General features: G+C 33.9%; 2 protein-coding genes across 2 annotated transcripts in view; both read left to right on the forward strand.

The window, feature by feature from the left end:
- Positions 1–152: 152 nt before the first annotated feature.
- Positions 153–3,529, forward strand: CPN60A (chaperonin-60alpha). The gene is made up of 8 exons (XM_021422803.2): positions 153–347; positions 515–698; positions 1,133–1,254; positions 1,386–1,593; positions 1,686–1,831; positions 1,955–2,261; positions 2,353–2,804; positions 3,025–3,529. Exons 1-8 carry the CDS (start codon positions 294–296, stop codon positions 3,310–3,312), a joined length of 1,761 nt encoding a protein of 586 aa, XP_021278478.1. The 5' UTR covers positions 153–293; the 3' UTR covers positions 3,313–3,529.
- An 8,117-nt stretch (positions 3,530–11,646) lies between these two features.
- LOC110413053 (P-loop containing nucleoside triphosphate hydrolases superfamily protein) overlaps positions 11,647–15,019 on the forward strand; it is a 3,648-nt gene continuing 275 nt past the window's right edge. Inside the window, exons 1-6 of the mRNA XM_021423775.2 lie at positions 11,647–12,041; positions 12,156–12,310; positions 13,259–13,545; positions 14,044–14,125; positions 14,267–14,692; positions 14,787–15,017. Coding sequence (XP_021279450.1) covers positions 12,164–12,310; positions 13,259–13,545; positions 14,044–14,125; positions 14,267–14,692; positions 14,787–15,017 — 1,173 coding nt within the window. The 5' untranslated portion in view covers positions 11,647–12,041; positions 12,156–12,163. The remainder of the gene's footprint in view (positions 12,042–12,155; positions 12,311–13,258; positions 13,546–14,043; positions 14,126–14,266; positions 14,693–14,786; positions 15,018–15,019) is intronic.

A 15,019-nucleotide genomic window follows, 5' to 3' on the forward strand; every position in this document is an offset into this window, starting at 1 on the left:
CAAAGATATTGTTGTTAAAAATGTTAAAATATATAATATTTAAAAATATATTAGTAATTAGGTTGAACAATTTTCGGGAAGCATAAAGGCGTAAAACGAGGGAGGGTTCTACGAAATGGAAGAATGTTCTGGAAGCATTTGACGCTTATTAAAAACCAAACCCTAAGACCCAACGTCCTGGTTCTCAGTCTCCTACCTGCCTCCTTATCCACTCTCAAACCACTCTCTCACGACCCCAAGGAAGAAAAAGAAAGCTTCTTCTTTGTTAGCTTTTTGGTCATCAAAGAGAAGAAATGGCCTCTGCTAATGCTCTTTCTTCAGCTTCCATTCTTTGCTCTCCCAAGCAGGTAACTTTCTTTGATGGGTTCATTTCATATTTCCTTCTTCAAGCTGCAAAAACACTGTCTTTTGAGTTTTAATGATGGAAGTTTGATTTTTTTTGCATCTGGGTGATTGAATTAATGATGAAAGTTTGGTGCTTTTAGAGGCTTTAATGGGTGTTTGATGGTTGCAGGGGGGTTTGAGGAGGAGGGGAAATCAGCCGCAGAACCCGAGGCTAAATTATCGGCAAGGAAACAGCCGATTTGCTGTGAGAGCTTCTGCAAAGGAAATTGCGTTTGACCAGAGCTCAAGGACTGCAATGCAAGCTGGCATTGATAAGCTTGCTGATGCTGTTGCCCTTACTCTTGGTCCTAGGGGTAACTTCTTTTTCCATCATTCCCCATTGTTGTTATGGTACCTGATACTCATTTATGTTTAAGTGTTGGGAAATTTTTGCTTTGAGTCTATTCATGTTTGGGATAAAGGAAGGAAAAGCTGATTCAAGTCCAATGGAGAGTGGAAATTTTGCTTAGTTTGTTTAAGAAAATTTGAGGTTCATAATTGTCTGATGTATGTATATGCTCTTGACTAAATTGCTTTTTTTCTCTGTGTCCACATGTAGCTTTTCAACTTTTTCATGTTTCATGGCACACGGCTTGTTTTCTGAACTGATACATTATGCTTTAATGAAATTTTGATATGTTTGTTTGGAATTTTTTGTTGAACTTAGAATCCCTGATTTTACTTATTGTGATGGCTAGTTAGAAACATACTCAATTATATTAACTGCCACTTGTTTGCTATTCTAAAGGGAGGAATGTTGTATTGGATGAATTTGGAAGCCCAAAGGTAGTCAATGATGGAGTGACAATAGCCAGAGCTATTGAGCTACCTGATGCCATGGAAAATGCTGGTGCAGCTCTTATTAGAGAGGTTGGCTCATAATCTATTTACCGATGTCCCACTGATGATATGCTTTATATGCCTTTAATCTCACTATGCCATGGTCATTGACACTGACATGCTGTTTCATTTATTTTTACTTTTTTGGCTGTTGGATGAAGGTGGCAAGTAAAACAAATGACTCTGCTGGTGATGGGACGACTACGGCATCTGTACTTGCACGAGAAATAATCAAACTAGGACTTCTGAGTGTTACCTCTGGTGCAAATCCAGTCTCAGTAAAGAGGGGAATTGATAAAACTGTACAAAGGTTGGTAGAAGAGCTGGAAAAGAAGGCCAGACCTGTTAAAGGTCGTGATGATATCAAAGGTATGGTGCGCAAATGTAGACTGCACACCATATTATCAACCAGCTCCTCTCTTTTATTTATTGTATTGCAATACTCATACTTTTACTTTCAGCTGTGGCTTCCATTTCTGCTGGAAATGATGACCTTATTGGAACAATGATTGCTGATGCAATTGACAAGGTTGGGCCTGATGGTGTTCTGTCCATTGAGTCATCATCCTCATTTGAGACCACAGTTGATGTTGAGGAAGGAATGGAGGTGTGTCTTGCTTCAGATTGCAAATGATTTTTAAAAATTGTGCAGGGGTAACACATGTTTTGGTGGCAGTTGAGGTATGATTCTTATTCTAATTATCCTTGTTTCCCTTTCTGTGCATTGCAGATTGACAGAGGTTACATCTCCCCACAATTTGTAACAAATCCTGAGAAATTGATTTGTGAATTTGAGAATGCAAGAGTGTTGATAACTGATCAAAAGATTTCAGCAATAAAGGACATAATTCCACTGTTGGAGAAGACTACTCAGTTGAGGTCTCCTTTGCTTATAATTGCTGAAGATGTCACCGGAGAGGCGCTGGCGACACTTGTGGTGAACAAGCTGCGGGGTATTCTCAATGTTGCTGCCATTAAAGCTCCTGGTTTTGGTGAGAGGAGAAAAGCTCTCCTTCAAGACATTGCCATTCTGACTGGTATGTAAACTATTGTGGCAAGATTCCCTTTTTGCTTTATTGTGACATTGCTCCATGGTGTTTACTGTTTGTTTCATTATCTATACTGCAGGTGCTCAGTTCCAAGCTAGTGATTTGGGTTTGCATGTTGAGAACACCTCAGTCGAGCAGCTTGGTATAGCCAGAAAAGTGGTCATTAGCAAGGATTCAACTCAACTAATTGCTGAGGCTGCTTCAAAGGATGAGATACAAGCTAGAGTGGCACAACTAAAGAAGGAGTTGGCTGAGACAGATTCTGTTTATGACTCGGAGAAATTGGCAGAAAGGATTGCCAAATTATCTGGTGGTGTTGCAGTCATCAAGGCGGGGGCTGCAACAGAGACTGAACTTGAGGATCGCAAGCTACGGATTGAAGATGCCAAGAATGCTACTTTTGCTGCCATAGAGGAAGGGATTGTGCCTGGTGGTGGTGCTGCATTTGTTCATCTCACAGCTTGTGTTCCTGCAATTAAGGACAAGCTTGAAGATCCAGATGAGCGCTTGGGAGCTGACATTGTGCAGAAGGTAAACTTACTCAAGATTTGCTGTCTAAATGATGATTGAATTTGGTTTGACTATTTTGGATACTCCATTTTACCACAAAGGATGCTATATATGGAAATGTCATAAATGTGGACTTGCAGTCGGCAAGACATTTAATGCTTTAAAGCCATATGGTTTAACTGAATCAACATTTATGTTTTTACTTTTTTAAACCATACTGATTCATTATGTTTGCATGCAGGCTCTGGTTGCACCAGCCTCACTGATAGCTCAAAATGCAGGAATGGAGGGTGAGGTAGTCGTGGAGAAGGTGAAGAATAGTGAATGGGAGATTGGTTACAATGCATTGACAGACAAATATGAGAACTTGCTCGGGGCTGGAGTTATTGACCCAGCTAAGGTGACAAGATGTGCACTGCAGAATGCATCTTCAGTTGCAGGAATGGTCCTTACCACTCAGGCCATTGTTGTTGAGAAGCCCAAGCCTAAGGCTCCCGCCGCTGCTGCTGCTCAAGGTCTTACAATTTAATCATTAGGACCTATATGCCGGTTAGGTTTTCTAGAGATGAAGAGTGATATTCTTGCGGTAAATCACAAGAAAATGCCAGATGACCTGAGGTTTTACTCATTAGAAATGTGCCTTATTTTTGTATGGATTAATAAAAGATTATGTAGCCCGGCAGTGTAATCGTAGGGATCTTGAACAATATCAATAGACATTGCGTAAAATATTTTTCTCGCCACAATTATGTGTGTTATACACGACTAGAATGGTAAGCTGCCCTGTGTTATTCTGCAATTCCTGCACGGTGTCCATTCCCTCCCTTAAGTAACTCTCTGCCGTCTTCTTTCCAAAGCTCCGCCACACCAAGGCTGCAGCCACAGCTTCCTTCTCTAGCCAGGCTCTTCATCAAGGCCACCACATTGTCTCCTCTTCTCTCCACTGTCCTTCAGTGATCGTTTGAAGTTCAATGTACTCTCGAAACTCACTTGGTCAGTAAATTCTCTATCAACTTCCAAGCAATCTTCTGTTCAAGTTCAATTTTTGTTCCTTTTCCCTTGAGATTTGAGTTAAGTTGTTCTTGAGATTTTCATTTTTACCTTTTCTCTCTTCTTTATTCATGTCTTAGACAATTATTTTGCTTCAATTCTTAGCCGTGGAAATCAAGGATGATCCTCGAAAACGGCTCACTCAATTCTGGTGAAGCAAGGAGCTGAAGCTCTACGGGCAAAGAGCTACACTTTCTCCACTTACAATGCTTTGTTTAACGTTTCTCAAAAGAAATACAGGCACCCAACTTCGGATTCAAACCTCCCTCTCAAACGCTTGAATGAGGGAGGTTCTTCAAATTTTGGATTGAATTACACTTTACCCTTTTCTCCTCCATGGACCATTTCATTCCCTTCTGTTGCTACAACATTGAATCAGGAAGCGAGGTGCATGACAAAAGCTAGACGATTTGGGGTTTCTACATCGGTGCTTTATGTTGTAAACCATCTGTTGCAAACGCTGAACATTTTAGTATGTGGAAGGTCCTTCTGTCATTGACATGTTAGTCAGAAATGGTAGTAATCAGCTGGTAGAATTCCGTTATTCTGAATAGAAGAAGGAATCATTCTGTGTCTAACTTCTTTTTGTACTACGATCAGATATATCTCGTCTCGGGTCCTGATTGATTCCAGTCTAAGCTTCAAATCAACCGTCCCGGAAGATAAAGCTGCAGGCTTCTATGTTCTTGAACGAGCCTTGATTTCAGCTCTTGACCTGAGGATACAAGACTATTGCTTGGTCTACGAAACAAGACAGTTTTTCAGTTGATATAGATGGTGTGCATACTCATCAACAGTCAACAAGCTAGCTCCCTTCCGTTGTTTGGTCTAATAAGGTGTGATGAACAAGGGCAGAATTTAGGGCCACTCAATCCTATTGGATTGTTCAGGTTTAGGTATTCCACAACTTTTCCAGCAGCATTCAATGCCAAATGGTCCATTTCACTAAGAATTTAGTTTGTTTAGATGCACATCTTGCCAAAATTCAAGAGCGGGCGCTTGATATGCCTCAAAAAAGATCTCCAATTCAAGAAATATTGTCCATTTATAGGAGTTTAAATGAAAAGGTTTGGCCTATGATGTTTTTATTTTGATATATAATGAAAAAAAATGGAAGAGATTACAATGTAAACATCAATTAGTATGGAAAAACATAAAAACCTAACCCCATCGCACCTAACATATAAAGAGATATAAAAAAATATTCGAGATTTGATTAACTTTGAATTGTAATATGTTTAAAACAAATAACAATCGTTGGGTGAAATTTAAACTTTATTATCTCGAATACGATTCTCAATAATTGATAAGTGTCTCTTGAAAAACTTCTTCAAGATTTTAATTTTTGTGAGAAAACTTTGCATGAATGTAATGCACTGGACATTTAAGGCTGTTCCTGTTCCATCCATTGTTGGTGTGAAATGGTGAGGGAAAAATCCTTAGCAATCCAAGTCAATGTCAAGACTCAAGGATAAGGTTGTAAAAGAATCTACCATACATCACACCTTTGCTGCTTCGTGAAAGCTCTGCTGGCATGGTCCCTGGCCCGTTTCAAGATTCCGTTTCAAAAGGGTTTTTCTGCCTGCACATTTGTCTATCACGACAAGCAGGTTTGGTAGGTACAAAACACTCCACTAAGCTACACATTCAAGAACCAAAACTGGAACGATTATGACCCCGTAACCTTTTCTTCTAGATGCATATCTTTGAGTCGTAGGCTGTGGGTTTGGCCTTCCCCACCCCCTCCCCTTGATGTGACGACGTGAATACACAAAATTTATGGGGTTTTGGCCCTTGGCATGTATGCAAAGTTTTGGTAGATGGGAGAGGGTTTTCACACATTGTAAACATGCAACAAGCTGCCTAGACTTTGATGGTGAAAGAATAGGAAAGGTGTAGCAGTCAGATTCTAAACTTCAAAGTATTTGCATGGAAGGAAACTTACTATACATATTAGAAAATAATTTCGACTTTTTCAAATCATACTTGTCAATATATATAACATCTTCGATCCTCGATTTTTCTTTTAATTTAAAGATAAATTTCATCCACGATAGTCAATTTTTAATTCTTGTTTTCTGTTATTTCTCGACTTTTGGTAATTTCGATTTGATCTTTTCATGACATTATTTTAATAATAATTTTACAATAGACTTTGGTGGGGATGGAGAAGTGTGAATGCAAGACGTACATATGTGAATCCTAGTCCTACTAAAGCATATATTCCCTTTAGCTGTGATGCCCCAACAATACCAAAATATTGCAGTCCAACTCAAAATAATCTTTGCTTTTACCATATGATTCAAAAACACCTTACCAACAAGTAATTTCTAAACCTGTTCATATTCCTTTTCGAAGTTCATGTTCTAAATCTAGTATGTTCCTTTTGGTACTTGAATTAGGCAGCAACGAACCAAATCTCCAGATGCCTCTCAAGCTGAGAAACCTTTGTGTTTGACCTCTGCAGGCACAATTACAAAGCATCATCTCAAAATTCAACCCAAGATTAAAAGCAACATGATTCCCCACCATGGGTGCTTTCTTTGCCATTCATTTCTTCAGATGGTGAACTTTCTTGTAATGGAGAATCAAGAAAACCTATTCTTTTTTCATAAATATTCTTTGCTTTTATTTTCTTCTGCTAGCCAATTTTGCGTACACTATCATTAAAAATAACAAACGACTTGCTTTAAAAAGTTATTGTCATTCTTTAAGAATAAAGTTTAAAATTCGAATTTCCTCTATTACGTTTACATATATTAAAATTTTTTGAATTAAATTAAAATTTAACTTGTACTGTGCATGTATTTTTTAATTTTTTTTCTTGATTTTTTTTTTATTTTCCCATAATTACAACAACAATTGATATAGACCCTCCAAGTCTTTTTTTGTGTGCTGGAACTGATTTGGGTGATTCTTTTGTAGATCGTAGCTTGACAAAGCTCTGCTTCTTCTTGCTCTGGAATATATGACTTGAGGCTAATTATAGTAAGTGGAATATTTTTATAGGTACAAATCAAGACCGGTCGATTTGACAATGTCAATGGTAAGCTACACAAACAAATATTCTTCACACAATAATTTAATATTTTAAACATACTAATGTATTTATTATATGTGTATGTAAATAATGATGAAGTTAAAATTTTGTACAACAAGTGATTAACGGATAATTATATAAAATTATAAATTAAATTAATAATTTAATTTAAAATAAAAATTAAATTTTAATACAAATTTAAAAAAGAGACTAATCAGCACCTTTATTCACCCTTAAACCTAATATATTTAAAATAAATTAAACAAATCATGTTACGACGCGGTCCGATCACAGACACGAACACCGCCATTGAGCTGCAATATTTGAAAACTTTCCATTCGAGGAACAGCCAAAAGTTTGGGTTAGCTCATTAAAATGTGTGCACATACTGTTTGTGTTCCTTTGGTTTTCATTTTTCCTTTTTTTTTAATTTTCCAATTTACTATTCTTAGACTTTATACGTGGCAATCAAGCTAACGAACACGTGGACCATTAGAGTGTTTTCTTCTTCTTTTCTTTCGCATAATTTTTTCTAACGCGGTATAAGATACGTGGCATTTATGCCCAGTCACATCGGTTTAAGGAACTTATCAATTGAATTAAAATATAATGTTATAAGTGCTTTAATTATTTAAAAATATTTAATTAATTTTTTATTTTTATTTTAAATTAAATAAATTTTTATAATTAATAATTAATTAATTATTCTTAACAAAAATATTACTTATTATTTTTTATTCACATGATATTAATATGAAATATGAAAATATCACATAATTATACTGTTATATCAAATTAACATGTTATATCATTATTAATTATAATATACTAATATATCAAATTATAATTGATATTTTAACATATCATATTTATATCATATAATATAAAATAATAAATAATATTTTAACTTAATCAATCATTATTATAAACATTTATTTGATTTGAAATAAAATTTATAAAAATTTATTTAATTTAAAATAAAAATATAAAAATATAATTAAATATAATAAAAATATAAAACTTTATTTAAAATTTTTTAATAATTTATGAATTTTTTTATATGTTAGGCCATGAATCAGTGCATCAATTCGTCTGATGAATTTAATATTCCAAAATTAATAAATAACGACTCAGGTTGAATTCGATTACCATGTACCAATTATCGATCCCATGGAGCTACAAGTCGGCAAACTGAACGTGGGAAAGTTCCTTGACTCAAGGGGGAGCGGAGACAAAGTCAATTAGCCTTTCCTTGTGCAATTGTTTCAAGTAGACTTTAATTTAGGCTTGGTCCTATGCATGGGCGGTTTGCAAAGTAATTCTTTAAGATGGGAACAGTTAAAGTCGTTAACGTAAAAGCCAAAGAGCTTCAAACCCTTTTTGACTCTTTCCAAGTCCTCCCTCCCCAAAGTTCCATTAAAGAAAGAAAAGAGGAGAGACAAAGAGTGAGGCAAAAATAAAGATAGACAACTGGAAGATTGGGAAAGTCATGGAGCGACTAAAGCACTGGAAGAAGGTGCCGGGTCGTTTTCAAAGGGTGTTAATATCCGATTTAGACTAATTATAAAAGATTATTTGATTAAAGCCGAGTGGGTCAGGGGAGCTTTCTCACTCAAATTGTATCAAAATCAAATAGGAAACAAGCACAAAAGGAGGGGAAAAAAAATTAACCTTAGTTAAAGGAAAATATTATTAAAATTGGATCGATATTGTGTGTTCTTTTTTAATTTGTATCATGTGGGTATTTTTTTTTATCATTAGCACTTTATGAATAATTTATGTTCTGTCGTAGGGTAATACGATTAATCGAGAAAAATGATCAAAATACCATTAATTTAAAGTTAATCAATCTATTTACAATTAAAATTATTTTTATAATTTCATTGAATAAAATTATATCCAAAAATATTAATTGAGAAAAATCATATTCAAAAGATGATAATTGAGAAAAAATAACAAGATGTCATGTGAGAAAAATTAAAACCACGGAATATGCAAATAGAGTTTTAATCTTCTTTACTTTATTTATTTATTTTAAAAAAACTCTTATTGCATTTAGAACATAAATTTTCTGCACTTATTTGATGTATCGTGGCTTGGTACTTTTTTCAATAGTTTTGTATCGTATATTCAATGTTTTATATTAATAATAAAAAGTTTTATATTTTAAAATCCTAAATTTTAATGTAAAATTTTTTTAAAATACATGGCATAAAATAATGAAAGAAACATCAAGTAAATATATTGGCAAAAAATTTCTGTTCTTATATTTGTGTATTAAACGTTGGTGAAAGTGGAACGTCAACAACATGATCAAAATACCATACATGATTTATTTTATGGGCCCATATTATATTATAATATATTATTATTCTATTAATATTTTTGAATAAAGGATGGGACCCAAACAGCCCAACCCATAAAGAAGTGGCTGAAATTAAATGTTTTGTATAACATTTATAGTGTTTCCTAATTTTCTCTACCAGTCTTAAAGTCTCAACTCTTGATTTTTTTTATTTAATTGAAATTAAATATGATAAAATCATCAAAAAATTTTACAAAATCAATAAAATTTATATATTTCTTTTCAAGATCATGGTTTTCAAAAAATACAACTTAACGATTCGAGTTTGAGGGGTTGTGTCTCTTAGTGTGTATATTCGTAATAAAGAGTTCTATGAACTAAATTTTATGTAATTTAAAGATTGTGTATTTTTATTAAATACAAAAATCTCGAAAGGTTTAATCATGAAATTTAAAAATTTTATGATTTATGTACATAAAATGATAATTTACTTTTATTAATTATTATCATCTTATACATCAAAATAAAATCATTTTAAACTTCACAAAAGAGGTTAAATAATTATTAATTAACTTCCATAAACATACCTTGAATGCCAATTAATCATCTAACTTCACTTATTAATTAAAAACTTCACACTAAGTGACTTCGCATGCAAATCATGTGTCAACAGAAAACTTGCAACACGTGTCTGATATTAAAGCCGGTGCTCTAGAGTTTTGTCACCCGCTGTCGGATGTTATCAGCACTTTTGTTTCGGTCGAAGGTTGTCCATCGTGGATCGGGTCGGTGGAGGGACATTGTCAAAAGTCGATTTTATCAAATATTTACTGAGAAGTGACCACAGAAAGTGTCATCTGGTACATCATATAAATAAAAAATATTATAATTTTAATAATAATTAAAATTTTATTAAAATTAAAAATTTATATAAATATAATTCAAATAAAAAATTAGTTTAATATCATAAAAAATTTAATTACATGAACGACTATAATTCAAATTTTTATTTATTATTTAAGGTTTTTTATTATATAAAAAGTTTTGGGTTCACACTTCTTTCCGAAAATATAAAAAAATATTTGTATATTTTTTCTTTTTGAGGATGAAAATATTTATATGTTAGTGAAGGAAGAATCATCTAAAATTTGTTAATTATTTAAAAAGCTAGTGAATTCTTAAACTATAGGGTATTGGACCACATCATTACAAAGAAATTAAAATGGGATATGCTGCAACCATAAAACTATATTATCCTTTGCCTTTTTTGAGATTTATTGCCAATGGTCGAATATATTAATATAGAGAAATATTATAATTCTTTATAAAAAATTTATTTATTTATTTTTCTAACTTTGAATAAATTCAAATTCCATTGGTCTATAGTTGTTTAGCGATGATTAATTATCGATTTCTTTTAAAGTTGTTCTATATCAAGATTTTTTATTTTAATTTTATAATGTAACAAGAATTAAAAAAAAAGAATTAAAAGACAAGATTTTAATTTTAATTTCCATAATAATTATAATGTAAGATAACGTGCTTAAGTTTTGAATTTAATAATTAAAAAAAAGAATATTTTTATTTTATAATATATAACAAGAATCTCACTCGGTTTCTCATTTTTTTATTCTACAAACTTTCAAAAGACAATAACTTAAAAAGATATCCGAATAATGAAAGGGACACCTTAATTAGTTATGGAACACTAAAGTCAAAGTTAAAAGTCAATTATGTAATTAATGAAATTAATTATTGTTAATTAATGATTAAATTGTTAAGTTTTTGAATTTAAGGTAAATTTTATTTACATTTTTTGTGGTTTTTATTTTTTTCAATAGGGTCTTTTATATCAATTAGTATCACGTGAATATTTTTAGTTAATTAACACTTTGTATTATTTTTATAAAAAATTATACTTTTATTTCTTTTAATAAAATTGTCAGAAACACTCTTAAGTAGAATAAATATATTAATTTTAATTAAAAAATTTTAATATATAAAGAAAAATTAACAATTTAACTTTTTTGTGAGAATAGAAATTATTTATAAATTATTTATAAAAAATATTTGTATGATATTAAATGAAAATAAAAAACCATAAATTATCATGTGAAAAAACTTTTAAATGTAAATGAAGTTTACTCTTTTATTTATGAGCTACGACGGTCTAAAACATAGTTTTCGAGGTCGTACTCGTTAAAAATCGATAAAAAATTTAAAATTAATAAATAATAAAAAACAAAAACTATGTATTTACGTGAGAAGTCCTTTTCTATGTCCTCCTTTCCCTTTTCCTTAATTACACAACAAGGACAAAGTAATTTGTTCATCGTTTCACCCTCAGTCTCCTTATAAAATTACTTCTCTTGCCATTCCTCGATGCTCGTGCTCCCCTCAGAGGGCCCGCACTCTGCTAACTCCCTTTCATCTTCTTTCTTATATAAATACCCCTCTCTCCCCCGTTGCTTCCTCCAAACAAAAGTCGCGCATCTCCGTAATTCCTTGTCCCAACCCGAGGCGATATCTGTCATTCTGAATCCCCTCTCCCCGCATTCTTCCCCGAGGGCGGTTTTTGCATAATATAGAGAGAGAGAGAGAGGAAGGAAAGAAAAAGAAAGGACTCGTGGAAGCTCTGCTCGCGTGATGCGTGGAATAGTGGTGACACGACCAAGACATGGCCAGCGATCCTTTCCGTCTGCTTTTCTTCTCTTCTTCTTCTTTTTCTTCTAAATGGCGTTTCTCTCGTTTCATGGTGTATAGGAAATCCAAACCCTAACAATCTCTGCTTTTTTTATTCTTTTTCCCGTTCGGTCACCTTTTTCTTCTTCTTTATTTTGTTGATTTCGCTGTAAATATTCAGGTACGATTTCTTAGTTACTCTTCATTGTTCCTCCTACATTGCCTTGCATAACAAAGCTGACGTTTTGATTTGGATTTTTTGTTTTTGTTTTTTGTTTCTTTTTGGTGCGCACAGAGAGAGCGATGGCAGAGTTAGCGAAGGTGTTGTATATAGTTGTTGTGGACGAAGGTGAGAAGAGAGAGAAGGAGACGTCGTCGTTTCGATACACGCGACCCGTTCTTCAGAGCACTCTTCAACTCATGGGCTGCAAAGCTCGTCATGCCTTCAAGGTTTTCCTCTCTTTTTTTTGTTCCGTTAACCTTCCTGCTTTCTGAATTTAGATGATTTCCTTTTGTCTTTGCCTAGAGCAATTTGGTTGATTTTGCATAATTATCGATTTACGATTTAATCTCGATTACGTTTGATCAATTGTTGCTTTCTTGTTCGATCGAGAAATTGTAAGTACGAAATAAGAATTAAAAATGTGGATGGTGAGGTGATAGATCTGGATTGCTTATAACGTTTTCTATGCAATTCCTAGATTTCAATTTGACATGATTTTCTGCTTTACTGCTGAGTCAAAGCAATATGAATCTTAACAATTTGATCGTAGCATTTTTTTTTTCTGTTTCAGTTTTTCAAAAATTCCGCATTACGTCATTGTCATTGAATTTTGACTGAATATTTATTCTCATTCTACCTTTAAAACAAGATGCTGGATTGTGGAGGTTTTAGGTCCCTATTTGTTTCTGCAATTTTAAGAACTTTGGCATAGATCGAAGTTCATGAAGATGAAATCAATTTTGATCTGTTTACCTTTTTTCTTAACGCTGCCACGCTGTGGTTCTCTTTTTACCATGTGATCTCATCATCATCTGGTGATTTTATTGCCTAATCATGTGCACATTATCTGTTTAAGTTTTAGTTGGTGATTTACCTTCTGCTTCTTGTTGGGAGATAGAGATCATCATTGTCGAGTTTGAGACTAGGTCTTTTCCACAATCAGTTGCCTATATAAAATTCTTGTGTACTGCGCCAGATTCTCTGTCACACAATCACTTTTGACTTTATGTTAGTTAATTTGTCAATGATTTTATGGTGTTGGTTGTGATATATCATTTCATTTTAATTTTTTAATCCTACATGATTGGTTTTCTCTCTCTCTCTCTCTCTCTCTCTTTTAATTGTTATGGCAAGTGGATCCTTTTGCTAAATGTCCTCTTTATACTTCTTCTCAGATTAGCCAAAGGGTTTTTGCATTGATAAGAAGTGAGTCTTCTTACAACTCTCTACTTCAAGAAGGAAGTGAGACATTGAATTCTGATGGTTTGAAAGGAAACTCTGAGAAGGAAGATGTCCGTCCGGCCAATGGTGATAGAAATAAGAGTATACCATTTGAGTTGTACAAAAGACGCACATCTGTTGTTGTTAAAAGAGAAACTTTCTTAGACGTTGTCTGTGACGCTTTGGCTGAATATAAGTATGTGGGTCCAAACCAGAGGGCTGACTTGATTTTGGCTTGCAGGTATTGTGTGAGATCTTATAACTACCTCAGAAAAAAAAAAAACAAAAGAAAAAACATTGCATATAATTAATTGCTGCATATTTGAATTCATTTTGTAATTTCTAGAGGTGATTGTGGTAGCTTGGACACTGATAGTTTATGCTTCTTCATTTATTTTGACTTGTTTGACATGACAAATTTTTCATAGTATAAATTAAGAGGTACACTATTCAAGCAACATTGTCTCCAGAGACTTGTTCAATTGGGTGCCTGCATTTTTTTTTCCCTTTTTGGTGGCTTGGCTGACAAGAAGACAGTTCATTATCATAAACATACCATAAGTTTTTAATGTAACAAATTTACATTATTAATGCCTGTTTGCAAATGCGCATATGTGATATGGGGGTCGTGATAGTAGGTATTAAATGTCCTATGCTTGGATCTTTTGATTGGGGTCTACAAATCAGATGCAAGCACCTTCTTGTCTCCCCTTGTAACTGTATTTGGTCTTCACTGCAGAATCCGAGAGAGGAAGGAATCTGTAACTGTGCTGTTGTGTGGCACTAGCGGTTGTGGCAAATCAACTCTGTCTGCTTTGCTGGTATGTTTGCTTTGCATATTAATGTTTTATTTGAGTGTAGTTCTACTCACCTTTGTATCTCATTTTAGTCATGGTGTGGATGGGTGATGTCAACTAATTTTGTAACTGCATTCCAATAGTGCTTTTGATAATGTCATGCAGGGTAGCAGGTTGGGAGTTACAACTGTGATTTCAACTGACTCGATTCGCCACATGATGAGGAGTTTTGTAAATGAGAAGCAAAATCCTCTACTCTGGGCTTCGACCTACCATGCTGGGGAGTGTTTGGATCCTGTGGCAGTTGCAGAAGCGAAGGCTAAGAAGAAAGCAAAAAAATTGGCAGGCACCGCTCAATCACTTCCTAAAGGTGAGCTAGCGGATGGTTCTTCAGCTGGCAAGTCCGATGCTCAACCAATGGAGAATGGTTCTACTAGTACTGAATTGATCAGTCCCAAACAGATGGCTGTTGAAGGATTCAAGGCACAAAGTGAGATGGTCATTGACAGTCTAGACCGACTGATTACTGCATGGGAAGAAAGGAAAGAGTCTGTAGTTGTTGAGGGTGTTCACTTAAGCCTCAATTTTGTTGTAAGTAGAATTTTGGTTTGTTCCTTGCAATCAGATGTATTCATTTCCCCTAACTTCTCTTGTTCTTGTATTGATTTTTGATCTTTGTGTGCAGATGGGGCTTATGAAGAAACATCCTTCGATTATTCCTTTCATGATATACATTACAAATGAAGACAAACACTTGGAACGATTTGCAGTTCGTGCAAAGTACATGACATTGGACCCTGCAAAAAATAAATATGTGAAATATATAAGGAATATCAGGACGATACAAGATTATCTATGCAAAAGAGCTGACAAGCATTTGGTCCCCAAAATAAACAACACAAATGTTGACAAAAGTGT

Source organism: Theobroma umbraticum, unplaced genomic scaffold (genome assembly GCF_002168275.2).
Source record: "Theobroma umbraticum cultivar Fairchild unplaced genomic scaffold, ASM216827v3 scaffold_95.0, whole genome shotgun sequence".
NCBI lineage: Eukaryota > Viridiplantae > Streptophyta > Magnoliopsida > Malvales > Malvaceae > Theobroma > Theobroma umbraticum.

Excerpts from the sequence above, each read along its gene's own strand:
- CPN60A (XM_021422803.2), top strand. The coding sequence starts at position 294 with ATGGCCTCTGCTAATGCTCTTTCTTCAGCTTCCATTCTTTGCTCTCCC. Across the intron at positions 1,594-1,685 it reads AGGTCGTGATGATATCAAAG|CTGTGGCTTCCATTTCTGCT; the intron begins GTATGGTGCGCA and ends TTTTACTTTCAG. Across the intron at positions 2,805-3,024 it reads GAGCTGACATTGTGCAGAAG|GCTCTGGTTGCACCAGCCTC; the intron begins GTAAACTTACTC and ends GTTTGCATGCAG.